The sequence below is a fragment of the Neofelis nebulosa genome (genome assembly GCF_028018385.1).
Source record: "Neofelis nebulosa isolate mNeoNeb1 chromosome Y unlocalized genomic scaffold, mNeoNeb1.pri SUPER_Y_unloc_2, whole genome shotgun sequence".
Classification (NCBI taxonomy): Eukaryota; Metazoa; Chordata; class Mammalia; order Carnivora; family Felidae; genus Neofelis; species Neofelis nebulosa.
Window position 1 is genome coordinate 226,454 of NW_026691918.1, and position 14,453 is coordinate 240,906.

Below are 14,453 nucleotides of genomic sequence, written 5' to 3' on the forward strand. Positions count from 1 at the left end.
GTCAGCTGAGGGAGACAAGAGGGTCAAAAACTTTTGCTGAGTTGGGACGCCTGGGTGGTTCAGTCGCTTAAGCCACTGATTTCAGCTTGGGTCACGATCTCACAGTTGTGAGCCTGAACCCCACGTCAAGCTCTGCGTTGACAGCTCAGAGCCTGGAGCCTGCTTTGGATTCTGTGGCTGCCTCTCTCTGCCCCTCGCGAGCTCGTGCGTCTCTCTCTCTCTCTCTCTCTCTCTCTCTCTCTCTCTCTCTCTCTCTCTCTCTCTCTCAAAAGAAAAAAAAAACATTTTAAAAACTTTTAGAAAAACAACAAGAAACTTTTGCTGAGTCTATTCGGTTGTGACTGTTTTTAACTGGACATAATCTTTGTGCCAAAGTGGCCCATCTCGGGGCGTCCTGCCATTGGCCTCTACAGGAGTTTTCTATATGGTGAGTAAACTTAAGTGCCTTGTATGCAAATTGTATGTGATATGGCTTACCATTTGTTTTCACATGACTGTCCCAATATTTCAATACAATAAGAAAAGACGAAAGAAAACTGAGAAAGTGAAGAGAAGAAAGAAAAAAAAAAAGCCTGACCCAAAACGAGAAAAATAAATGAAAAATAAACAAGAGACTATGAACCTGAGTTTAAATGAAAAAAGTAAAATAAAATAAATAGGGAAGCCTGGTCTTATTTCCACCAGAACTGTGGGTGTCATTTGGACACTTGACTTTCAGTACACTTGGTGCTTGTGGGGTGATGCCTCGCTCAGCATCAGTCTTGCCCCTCAGTTGACAGGCAGGGAGCAGCAGGTCCCTCATCCACTGGGAGCTGCTGTGCTGCTCTCTAAAGTCTGACCCTGTTTGTGTTCTGGCAGGCAATGGCACCACTCTAATCTCTTGCCTCATGGACAGGGGATCTTCCACTCCTGGCTCTTCAAATAGTCCTAACAGAAGAGCGAGGGCAGTCTGTTCACAGTGTGCCACAACTCTTCTGTGTTGTTGTTGTTGTTGTTGTTGTTGTTTTTGTTTTTGTGTGGGGGGGTGTGTGGCTGGGATTCAGAACCCAAAGCCTTAATGGACCTGGTCTCACATGGATCCCCACTCCCTTCTGTAGATTAGAGCCTCTCCACACTGTCTGAAATCCTGCCCCTGATAATCAGTGCCCCGCCTGTACAGTGTGCGGAATCTATGGTGTAGCATTGCTAAAAGCGGCAAAACTTACATTCCCTCTGGAGGCACCTCTGTCCCCTGCTGATGGACGGCTTTGTGCTAGGGCTTGGCAGGGTCTTTGGTCCTTGAGATAGTAATATACCCTGTTCCAAAAGTACTCCAGGAAGAGGAGTGTTCTCTCCCAATGCACCCCGGGTATCTCTATACCATGCTATGTACCCTGGGACCATTTCTCTCTTCCCCAGGAAGCCACAGCTCTGCTCCTGAGAAAGTCACACACTTCCAAAACCTGAGTTTGAGTTCCAAATGCTGTTTGAAAACAAAACAAAACAAAACAAACAGCAAACAAACAAACACCTGTGGCCCTTTTTGTGTATTTTTTGCCCCCAGTCCCATGGTCAGAGAGGGTTTCCTCTTTTGCTAACTCAGCGCCCCTCTTTTTCTCTTCGTTTCGTCTCTCTGTGGAAAGGGTTCCCTCCCTCCATGGCATCACCATTTCTCTGTCACCCAGTTCACTTCCATGCACCTCGCACCTCCCATGTTGTCTCCCTCTGACTCTGGAGATGGTTCTGCCACTCCACACACACACTGCAGATCGATTTCCTGGGTTTTCCTAGGAGTCGACCTCAGGAGAGCTGTGTTCGCCCAAGTTGTATCAGTTCTTTATATATTTCAGGTATTAACCCGTTATCAGATCTGTCATTTGCCCACATCTTCTCCCATCCAGTAGATTGTCTCCTGTTCCTTCGCTGTGCAGAAGCTTGTATTTTGTGATTATCTCAATAGTTTGTTTTGCTTATGTTTTCCTTGCCTCAGGAGACATGGAGGCAGTGTTGCTATGGTAGATGTCAGAGACATTTCTGCCTGGGTCCTGTTGTTAGGAGTGTTATGGTTTCAGGTCTCACACATACTCAGTCCAATTTCAGTTGATTTTTGTGTATGGCGAAGAAAATGGTCCAGGTTCATCCTTCTGCACGTTGCTGTGCAGATTTCCCAGAGCCATTTGTTTTTCTTTCCCCCCCTGAATATTCTTTCCTGCTTTGTGGAAGATTAGTTGGCCGTATAGTTGTGGGTCTATTTCTGGGGTTTCTGTTCTGTCCTGTTCATCTGTGCGTGTGCGTGTGTGTGTGCGTGTGTGCCTGCGTGCGTGCGTGCGTGCCTGTGTGTGTGTTTTGAGCCAGTACCAAATATTTTAAATACTTCAGCTTTGTACTATATCCTGAAATCTGGTATTGGGATGCCTCCTGTTTCTACATCAATATTTATTAGGATTTTTTTTTTTTTTTTTTTTTTTTTTTTTGTCTATTCAGGGTCTTTTGGGGTTTCCTACCAATTTTGGTATTATTTGTTTTAGTTCTGTGAGGGCTACTGTTGGTAGTTTGATGGGATTGCATTCAATGTGTAGATTGTTTTGGGCAATATGGGCATTTTAGCATGAATGTCTTCCAATCCATGAATATGGAATGTCTTTGGGAATGTCTTTCCATTTAGTTTGTGTCATCATCAATTTATTACATCAGTGTTTGACAGTGTTTCAAGTAGAGATGTTTTACCCTGCATGGTTAAGTTTATTCACAGGGTTATTTACGTAGTTATTTTTTGGGTAAGATTGTAAATGGTGTTACTTCCTTAATTTCTCTTTCTGCTACTTCGTGTTACTGTAAAGACTCACTTCTGGTATCTGCGTATTAATTTTGTATCCTGCCACTTTTCCTAATTAGTTTATTACTTCTACTATTTACTTATTTATTTTTTTGGCCGAGTCTCTAGGATTTTCTATGTATAGGACCTGTCATCTGCAAATCGTGACAGTTTAATTTCTTCTTTTCCAGCGTGGATGCCTCTCATTTCTTTTTCTTGTCTGATTTCTGTGGCTAGGCGTTACAGTAATCATTGATAAGTGGTGAGAGTGGACATCCTTGTCTTCTTCCTGAGGTTACTTGAACTTTCAGCTATTCTGAGTTAATTATTGCATATGGTGTTAAATGTCCAGCTTCATTCTTGTTTTCGTTTCTTCTTCTTCTTCTTCTTTTTGTTTAATGTGGCTATTGTTTCCTCAGCATCTTTTGTTGCAGGGGCAGATTTTTGCCCTCCGAATGGCTCGGCACCCTTTGTGGAAAATCATCTGAAAATGTGTTTGAGAAATTATTTCTGTGCTCTTACTTTCATTAATCTTCATGTTTGTCTTCATCCCAACACCACATCATTTTGATTATTGTAGCCTTGTTTTAAGTTTTAAAGTCAGGAGGTGTGAGTCATTCAACGGTTTTTTTGTTTTGTTTTGTTTTGTTTTGTTTTGTTTTGTTTTGTTTTGTTTTGTTTTGTTGTTTCAGTATTTGGCTCTTCTAGTCCCTTGAGATTCCATATCATTTTAGAATGGATCTTTGCACTTTTGTAAAAAAGACACCCCTGGCAATTTGATAGGGACGCGTTGAATCTGTAGATCACTTTGGTAATACTGCCTCCTTAACAATGTCCTGATGTTAGTATAGGCATCCCATTTGTCTTTTGGTACGTTTTGTATGGAATATCCTTTTCTACCTGTTTTTCTCTACCTGTTTGTATTTTGGACCTAAAGTGAATCTCTTGCAGGCAGTATGTAGAAGGACCATGTGTTGATTTGCTCATTGAGTTAGTTACTAGCATTTTTTTAATTGAGATATAAGTGTTATAACTTGTACAACCTAATGATTAGATACCTGTACACAATGGAAAGTGATCATAATAAATCTAGTTAACATCCATCAACACACATAGTCACAAATTTTATTTGTCTTCTGATGGGAATTTTTAAGATCTTCTGCCTTGTCAGCTGGCAAAGATACGGTACACTATTTGTCATTACCTGTAGTCAAGATACAGTACATTACATCCTCTGGAGTTATTTATGGAATAAGTGGAAGTTTGTACCGTTTGACCACAGTCACCCATTCTTGGCTCCCCCAACCCTGATTCTGGCCACCACCAGAATTTGTGTTGTTTTTGTTTTAGGACCCACGTGTAGATCAGATCACATAGCATTTTTTGTCTTTCTCTGTCTGACTTGTTTCAGTTAGCGTAATGTCCTCAGGTTCCATGCATGTTGTTGCCAACAGCAGCATTCCCTTACATTTTTATATCTGAATAATATGCCTGCCCCCTCTCATTGTGTGTGTGTGTGTGTGTGTGTGTGTGTGTGTGTGTGTGTGTGACTTTTTTATCCATTCATGAATTAGTGGACGCTTAGTGTTTCCCTTTGTTAGCTACTGTAAATAATGCTTTAGGGTACATATATTCTTTAGTTCGAATATTCATCTCCTTCCCAAAAGACTTACAAGTGGAATATGGAAGTTCTACTACCTTTCATTTTCTGAGAAACCTCGAAAGTAATCACCATAGTGGTTCTCTGGTTCTGTGTGTATTTTAGGCTTGTACTGTTTCTGTTCTTGTTCCACTGGAATTTGGATGGGGATCTCATGACTTGGTAGATTGCCTTGACTAGTATGCACATCCTAAAAATGTTCATTCTTGGGGCACCGGGGTGGCTCAGTCGGTTAAGCATCTGACTGCAGCTCAGGTCGTGATCTCGCCGTGTGTATGAGTTTGAGCCCCATGTCCAGCTCTGTGCTGACAGCTCGGAGCCTGGAGCCTGCTTCAGATTCTGTGCCTCCCTCTCCCTCTGCCCCTCCCCTGCTCACGTCCTGTCTCTCTCCCTCTCACACACAAAAATAAATAAACATAATTTTTTTAAATGTTGATTCTTCTACCCTCATGAGCATGGAATCTCTTTCCATTTATCTGTATCTTATTCATTTTTTTCCCATTGGTGTCTTATAGTTTTCAGTGCAGGTCTTTCATCTCCTTTAAATTTAAATTTATTCTGAGATATTTTATTATTTTTAGTGTAACTGTAAAAGGGGTTGTTTTCCCAATTCCTCCTTGGATAGAAAGAAACACAGCTGATTTTGGTATACTAATTTCACAGTTTGTAACTTTACTGATTCAGGTATTAGTGCTAGAAGTTTGCTGGTGGACTCATTAGGCTTCTCTATACATACGATATAATGTCATCTGTAATTAGAGATCCTTACTTTTTCCTTTCCAATTTGGATTATTTTATTATTATTTGTTTTCTTGTCTAATTGCTTGTCCAGGATTTCTGATAGTCTATAGAGTTAAAAGTGGTGAGAGTGGGCATCCTTGTCTTTTTCCAGATCTTAGAGGAATAGCTGTCAGCTTTCCACCCTGGGCTATGATGTTAGGTGTGGGCTTGTCATGTATGGTCTTCATTGCAATGAGGTGTCTTTCCTGCAAACCACTTTGTCAGGAGTGTTTATCTCATAAATGGATGTTGATGTTTCTGCATTTGTTGTGATGATCACACGATTTTTATCCTTTATTTTATTATCGTACTGTAGCTTTGATTTGTGAATGTCAAACCATCCTTGTATTCTTGGAATAAATCCCACTTGATCATAGTATATGTTTCGTTGATTGTATCGTTGAATTTGGTTTGTTAATATTTTGTTGAGGAGTTTTGCATCTCTGTTGCTCAGGGATATTGGCCTGTGATTTCCTTCCCTGTTTTGTCCTTGTCTAGTTTTGCTGTCACAGTAAGACTTTGCCTCATGAAAAGGAGATTGGAAATGTTCCCTCATCAGTTGTTTTTTTTTTTTTTTTTTTTTTTGAAAGAGATTGAGGTGTATAGGGTTAATTTTCTAAAATTTGGATTGAATTCAACGTTGAAGCCATGGGTCCTAGAGTTTAGTTTGTGGAGAAATTGTTAATAACCGAGTCAGTCTTATTATTTGAAATTTGTGTTTTCGTATTTTCTGTTCCTTTATCATTGTGCTCTTGGGTTATCTTTTCTAGGAATTTATCCATTTCTTCTAGGTTGACCTATTCTTTTGCTCTACAATTGTGCATGATAGTCTCATAATCCTTTGTATTCTGTGGTATGTGTTGTAATGTCTCCTTCGTTTCTGGTTTTATTTGAGTTCTGTAGTGTACTTGGTTAGTGTAGCTAAATTTGCCATTTGTTTTTAAGAACATTAGCTGTCCCTAATCTTTTCTACTGCCTTTGTAGTCTCCATTCCTTTTAGTCCACTCTGATCTGCGTTATTTCCTTCCTTCTACTAACTTTGGGCTTTGTTTATTCCTTTTTTCCCTAGTTCCTTGAGGTATAAAGTAGGTGGTTCACTGGGCTCTGTGTCTTGATATAGGTATTTATTACTATGAACTTCCCTAGTAGGAATGTTTTTGCTGCATCAAATTTTGGTATGTTGTTTATCCACTTTAATTTGTCAGAAGATTTTTTTTATTTCTTTAGATTTCTTTGTTTATTTGTTTAGATTTCCATTGGTTTTTCACTTTGTGATGTTTAATCTCCACACATTGGTGAATTTGGTTTTCCTCTCTCATTACTTTGTAAATACATTGTGCCGCTTCGCTCTAGCCTACACACAGTTTCTGTTGAAATGTCTGCTGATTGTTTCATGGGGATTCCCTTGAATCCCCATACATACAGGGTGTTTTTGTCTGTTTGTTTGTTTGTTTGTTTGTGTGTTTGTTTTTTCTCTTGTTGCTTTTAGACGCTCTCCTTGTCTTTAATTTGAAAGTTTATTTATGTTTATCGTATGGGTCTCTTTGAATTGTTAGTTGGAACACTGCAGGCTTTCTTTTTTTAAAATTTTTTTTTTTTCAACGTTTTTTATTTATTTTTGGGACAGAGAGAGACAGAGCATGAACGGGGGAGGGGCAGAGAGAGAGGGAGACACAGAATCGGAAACAGGCTCCAGGCTCCGAGTCATCGGCCCAGAGCCTGACGCGGGGCTCGAACTCACGGACCGCGAGATCGTGACCTGGCTGAAGTCGGACGCTTAACCGACTGCGCCACCCAGGCGCCCCAAGGCTTTCTTTATCTGGTTGTCTGCATCCTTCCCCAGGTTTGGGAAGTTTGGAGCTGTTGTTTCTTCGATATGTTTTCTGCCCCTTTCTCAATATCTTCTCCTCTGGGACCCTTATTATGTGAATGTTGGTGAGCTTGGTGTGCCTTAAAGCAGTTTCTAATTCTGTTTTCTTTTTGCTTCTCTGATTGGGTGAGTTCCACTGCCTTGTCTTCCACTTCACTGATTCCTTTTTGTGCTTCATCTAATCTGCTGCTCAAGCCTCTCTTGCATATATTGCAGTTCAGTTCGTGTATATCCTTCTATGACTTCTATTTGAATATTAATTTGTATTTTCTATTACTTTATTATAATTCACAGTTTGTTCATCTGTTCTTCTCCCAGGCTTGGTGAGCGTCTTTAGGACTGTTAATTTGAACTGCCTTTTATCAGGTAAATCACTTACCTCTGTGTCAGCAGGGTTTTCATCTGAGGTTTTGTCTTACTCTTAACTTTGGAACATATTCCTCCATTTTGTTATTTTGCTTGAATTTCTGACCTTGTTTCTGTGTATTAGATGAAACAGCCATCCATCTCAGTCCCAAAGCGGTGGCCTTGTGTGGGAGATAAACCTTGCCTTAGCTCTTGATTTTATCTGAAACTGCTGTGACTGTTCACACAACGTACTTTATTTTTAGTGGCTCTCAGAAGCTGAGGGTGTCAGCTTCCCCTCAGACATTCACAGATCTCAGTTTCCCAAAGGGAACAGTCCATCGCTGAGATTCAGGCTGATTGTAAGCCAGATGCTACAAAGGCAGCAGCTTTCAAAGTATGCAAATAACACTCTTTCAGAGGAAGGCTGAGGGATAAACCTTCAGTCCAGTCTCTGTGCACTAATCCCTTGGGTGATAGACAGTTAAGAACTGTTTCTTCATCTGTTACTGTTTTGTGAACCTGTGAACACAAACTTGGCTGGCCACAAGAGTCAAGCATTCCAGGGATGTGTCATCTTGGCAGTCAGTGGTGCTAGACATATACAAAGTCTCCTTCCTTGAAGACGCTGATCTCCTGGGACGTGGTAGACGTAGAGTGTGAAGATGGTGCCTCCTCTTCCTGCCTTGTATAGAGGATTTGTAGTTGGCTCCTAGATGTATGCTTTAATTTAGAAGCCTGCCTTTTGAAGATATGCTAATAGGCCTCTTCCACAGAAAGACCGGGTTACATTTCAGTCTGCCATTTCTTCACTGTGCTTGGTGTGTGTTCGCTCAGCCCACACGGATGGTTCTCCATTTGTAACAGTCCTGTGGGATCTATGAGTATAGTCCCCACTGGCCACTAGAGCCAGGCAATGAAGGGGTGTCCTCCCTCCCCCGGGCAATAGTCACAACAAACCAAAGTATAAGAAGTGAAAACAGGAGCAGCATATATGTTTACACACTCCCCTCTAGGAGATACCAGCACTCAAGTATGTGGTCACCACCCCCCTCAGCTCTTGTGGATCTGTGAATGTCTTCATTTCTCTGTCAGTTTTGAAGGACAGTTTTGTCAGATACAGGAGGGACTGTCTCCCTCCAACACATCAGCACTTTGAAGGCCACTGACTTCTGGCTTCTGCTGAGAAATTAGCTGATAATCTTATGGAGATTCCTTCATAGGTGATGAGTCACTCTCCCTCTTGCTGCCTTCAAGATTTTCTCTTTGTCATTGGCACTGGGCAGTTTTTATTATAATGTGCCTCAGTGTGGGTGTCTGTTTATCCTTCCTGGTGTTCAGCCAGCTTTTTGGTATTCATATGTTGCATCAAATTTGGGGAAGTTTGTGCCATTATTTTTTCCAATAATTTCTCTGCCCATCCCTCTTCTTTGATTCCCACGGTGCATATGTTGCTGCACTTGGTGGTGTCCCAAAGATCCTTTATGCTCTTAGGTTTTTCCTCATTTTTTTTTTTTTTCATTCCCTGGAGTTGAGAATTTACATTGACGTATCTTCTAGTTTACTGATTTCTTTCTTTTGTCTGGTCATATCTGATTTTAAATCTTTGTAGTGAATTGCTCACTTCAGTTTTGTATTTTTCAATTCCATATTTTTATTTTAGTTCCTCTTTATGGTCCCTCGTTATGGACTATTTTTCCTTTTCATTCCTACATTGTTTTCCTGACTTTATCCTCATCATCCATTAGCTCTTTGGGCAGTGTAAAGAGCTAAAGGTGTTATTTTAATGTGTTTGGTATTTCTATCATCTGATCTTCGTCTGGGACAGTTTCTGTTGACTTACGTTTTTCCTTTGAATTGGCCATACTGTCCTACTTCTTTGTACGCCTTATGATTTGTTGCTGTTGTTGTTGTTGTTGCTGCTGCTGCTGCTGTTGAAAACTAGATATTTAAATATTATGACATGGTAACTTGAATATTAGATTCTCTCTATTTTACCTAGGTTTTGCTCTGTGCCTTTCCTTGTTTGGCTAGTGTTGTACAAGGTCTGTCAGAGATTAGAATGAAATGCAAACTTAAGGTCTTCCCTGGTTGTCTTTCATTCTAGGCTTGCATGGGTGACTTTCTAAATTTCCACAGATATATGGTTGTTTTTGAATGTCATAGTACTTCAGTGTATGCCTTCCCCTCCAAAGAAGAAAAGAGGATAAGTGAAATGAGGGAAATAATAATTAAGTGGGGTCTGTTTCCCTACACACCCTGCGTGCCATTTCATGTGGTGGGAGGCATCTGCAATGATGGTGGCCACCACTCTGTGTGCACCTTTGTGATCAGATGTGTCAGTCGCAGTCAAACACATATCTTTGATATTTTTGAAAGACTGAGACCTTACTGCTTACCTGGCTCCTGTAAGCCACTGCAGGAACATGTGATAGTATAGCCGCCTGCCACAGGAGCATGGGAGTGGATTGAAGAGTGAATATCTGCTCCTACTGGCTCAGCATGCCCTTGGAGGGTGCAGGACTTTGAATAGATTCCAGAGTTCCAAAATAATGAAGTTGTAGGAGTGGAACAGCTTTCTCTGATGTCACTTCAGTCTCTTGTTCCGTGACCCTTGTCCTTGATTACCTGTCTCATCTCTGTAGCCCCTTGGCCACCCTCTGCTTTGGCTACCTTATGTAGCCATAAGAGGACATCAAAAACCACAAGTACAGATACTCCATTCAGATTCTGAGTATCACCAGTCCAGAAAATACTTTTTGAAGGATTCCCACTATATTTGTTCTCTCTGTAACCATTGCAGCAAGCAGTACATTGAGCTTCTACTTTCACCTTGTCTGTACTACCTTCAGTCTTTGTGTTTGTTTTTTCCCTTAGATTTCATATGGCATAAAAATCAGTCTTGCTGGAAATGTACATGCTCCACTTTGTCCATCCATTTCACCTGCCAGACAGAAACCCACTCAAGGTGTCCAAAAATACAGCCAGGCAGATGAAATCACAACTAGGTCTTCATGGTCATTTTAATACGTCTCTGTCTACAATCACTACACTATTATAAAAACTCCGCATATTAGATACTTTTTTCCATTGACTGTATAAACCCTCAACTTCTTTCTACCTGCCCTCCTTCTCCACAGGAGTTGCAAATAATTTTCTTGCACTATGCAAAGTGCAACTAAATTATTTGCAACTGTGCCTTTTTTGTAGAGGAAAGAGAAGCCATCAGGCTTTCTGTGTCTCCATGTCAAATATATCAATTACTTGCAATGGTGCCTATCTTCTCGGGCTCCTTTTTGTTCATTTTTTTTTTATCATTAATATTTATCAGCTCAGTGTCTCGTACCTAGTCAGTTCAGTGTAATATGTCATCATTAGTGCCTAAGGTAGTCACGTCTGAGCTGCATCACCAGTAATTTGTTATTAGTATTACCATGAAAGAATTCAATTCCAATAGACATAATAATGTTTTTACTCAGCTTCTGATACATGAGCAGCAGGAAAGAATGGGGAGTGGGCAGGAAACCAGTTGGGTTGCAGATAATTTGTGTAGCACCTATAGCCAGTTGAATTATGCTATACTCATAGTCCGTAGTAAGATTCAAAGAAAAATTATTCTTTTCCAGCAGAAATTTCAAGGAAGGTGTTTTTAGTAGCTCTAAACGTGTGGCCTGTAAGAGTGTTTGATAAGTCTCCTGGATAAGTCGCTCTTGCTCTTGCTCTTGCAATGTGTGACTTGTCAACATTTTTTCTTTAGGAGAGCTTTATTGAAGTGTCAGCAAGACTGTCATTTTATCTGTTCTCATACAATAGAATAAATTGCCTTCTTTTCACGAAGAGCTGCTTCTTTGTTTCATTTCTTGTAGTTTTTCCATTTCTTGTAGAAAAGTAAAACCAGATGGTGTTCACTCATAAGAAGTTTGCCTCAAAGATCTATTTTGTTTTTAATTTTAAAAAAGACATTGTGGTTCGTTTTCTAAATACACCAAAATTATTTGCATGCCATTTTATATCTCAGCCGAATAAGAGAGTAGTAGAAAAGTTTCCATGACTAATTCCAATTCTGCCAACTGTAACTCCGAGGTTCTTACTTTATTTTCTAACTGTATAAACTACTTGTTAATTTTAGCTGGAGGAGAGCAGGAATGTTCAGAAGCAAATGAAGGTTCTGCAGAAGAAACAAGCCCAGATCATCAAAGAGAAAGTTCACTTGCAGAGTGAACACAGCAAGGCCATCTTGGCAAGAAGCAAACTAGAGTCTCTTTGCAGGGAACTTCAGCGTCACAATAAGACACTAAAGGTTAGTTGATGCATTTTTCTGTTTCCAGGAGACGGTTAGGGTGAGTGTATAACCACTGTTTGAAGTGATTTTGTTTGAAGTAGATCCTTGCTTCACTTGCTGTAGTGGGACTTGGTTGTAATAATGGCAGCTTGGCGGTAACTCCAGGGGACACTTGCTTCAGGTGTCAGGTAGGTTAGGTTCCTGAGCAGAGGACTTTGGTGGGTCCTCAAAGACATACTGCCTTCAACATTTATTTATTCAACTTTGCCTGGGTTAATGCTGTATGTAAGGCCACTGTAAATCTAATACTCTGCTATCCAACTGTTGGTTTCAGCATCAAGAAAGAGTTCAGTAATGTACCTTATACTTGATCACAGGGTATCTAGATGGTATTGATGTTAGTGTTCATGGCCCTCCTGTTTAGTAAGCTCAGGGTTGCCAGGAATTTTTCTGATGATTAATGTAGTTGATTACCATGACCTTCATGGTGATGAAGAAATGAAATGCTCAGCAGAAAGCAGAAAACATTGACTGGTAGTAATAGACTTGAATCAGAATGAGTTTATGAAGCAAAAACAGATTGCAGAGAACTCCTATGGATCCTAACTGGCTAGTCTGTGTAACCGTTCTCTTCCCATCTTCAGCAATTCACTTCCTAAGTACTACAGAAGAGCACTCACGCCTACGTTGGTTTTGTATACATGTAGGTGAAGGATTTACTCTTCTCTATATATACAGGAAGAGGGAACAGTTATTAAAATTTTATAATTTGTGGAAGGATAAAGAACTAGAGAGTGTAAAAGGAATCTGCCTTTTCTAATGGGAACATGTCTGCCTATAGCTAAGAATACCTAAGCAGGTATGAATGGAGTAGGATCTCTAATTACCTTTATCACAGCAAACTCCCAAGGTCCGGGAATACAGGGCAACTCATGAAATAAATCCTGATCTGGGGTGAGGGTTTTTTTGTTTTGTTTTGTTTTTTTTCATTAGAAGACTTAAATTTAGATTGATTTTTTTCTTTTTTTTTAAATTTTATTTTGTATTTTTTTTAATTTACATCCAAATTAGTTAGCATGTAGTGCAACAATGATTTCAGGAGTGCCCCTTACCCATTTAGTCCATCCCCCCTCCCACAATCCCTCCAGCAACCCTCAGTTTGTTCTCCATATTTATGAGTCTCTTCTGTTTTGTCCATCTCCCTGTTTTTATATTATCTTATATTATTTTTATATTATTTTTGTTTCCCTTCCCTTATGTTCATCTGTTTTGTCTCTGAAAGTCCTCATAAGAGTGAAGTCATATGATTTTTATCTTTCTCTGACTGACTAATTTCACTTAGCATAATACCCTCCAGTTCCATCCATGTAGTTGCAAAGGCCAAGATTTCATTCTTTTTGATTGCCATATATACATATATACACACACACATATGTATACATATATGTATGTATATATACGTATATGTAAATATGTATATACATATATGTGTACATGTATACATATATATGTATGTATATGTGTATATATATGTATATATGTACATATATATACACGGAATGGGAAAACTGGACAGCAACAGGCAGAAGAATGAACCTGGACCGTGTTCTTACCATATATATATAAATGTATGTATGTATATATGTATATGTGTGTATACATATATGTGTGTGTGTGTGTACACACACACACCACATATACCACATCTTCCTTATCCATTCATCCATCCATGGACATTTGGGCTCTTTCCGTAGTTTGGCTATTGTTGATAGTGCTGCTATGAACATGGGGGTGCATGTGTCCCTTCGAAACAGCACACCTGTATCCCGTGGATAAATGCCTAGTAGTGCAATCGCTGGGTCATAGGGTAGTTCTATTTTTAGATTTTTGAGGAACCTCCATACTGTTTTCCAGAGTGGCCGCACCAGCTTGCATTGCCACCAACAATGCAAAAGAGATCCTCTTTCTCTGCATCCTCGCCAACATCTGTTGTTGCCTGAGTTGTTAATGTTAGCCATTCTGACAGGTGTAAGGTGGTATCTCATTGTGGCTTATCAGGTTATTTCCCTGGTGATGAGTGACGTTGAGCATTTTTCATGTGTCGCTTGGCCATCCGGACGTCTTCCTTGGAGAAGTGTCTATTCATGTCTTTTGCCTGTTTCTTCACTGGATTATTTGTTTTTTGGGTGTTGAGTTTGGTAAGGTCTTTATAGATTTTGGATACTAACCCTTTATCTGATATGTCATTTGCAAATATCTTCTCCCATTCTGTTGGTTGCCTTTCAGTTTTGCTGATTGTTTCCTTCGCTGTGCAGAAGCTTTTTATTTTGATGAGGTCCCAGTAGTCATTTTTGCTTTTGTTTCCCTTGCCTCCAGAGACGTGTTGAGTAAGAAGTTGCTGTGGGCAAGATCAAAGAGGTTTTTGCCTGCTTTCTCCTCAAGGAATTTGATGGCTTCCTGTCTTACATTGAGGCCTTTCACCCACCTTGAGCTTATTTTTGTGTATGGGGTAAGAAAGTGGTCCAGGTTCATTCTTCTGCATGTCGCTGTCCAGTTTTCCCAGCACCACTTGCTGAAGAGACTGTCTTCATTCCATTGGATATTCTTTGCTGCTTTGTCAAAGATTAGTTGGCCACATGTTTGTGGGTCCATTTCTGGGTTCTCTATTCTGTTCCATTGATCTGAGTGTCTGTTCTTGTGTCAGTACCATACTGTCTTGATG

At 40.1% G+C, this 14,453-nt stretch overlaps 1 protein-coding gene across 4 annotated transcripts in view; it reads left to right on the top strand.

The window, feature by feature from the left end:
• The window catches only part of LOC131503590 (gamma-taxilin-like), a 49,756-nt gene that overhangs the window by 29,978 nt on the left and 5,325 nt on the right, over positions 1-14,453 (top strand). For all 4 annotated transcript variants that reach the window (XM_058715055.1, XM_058715052.1, XM_058715053.1 and 1 more), the window contains exon 4: positions 11,579-11,749. In XM_058715055.1, coding sequence (XP_058571038.1) covers positions 11,579-11,749 — 171 coding nt within the window. The remainder of the gene's footprint in view (positions 1-11,578; positions 11,750-14,453) is intronic.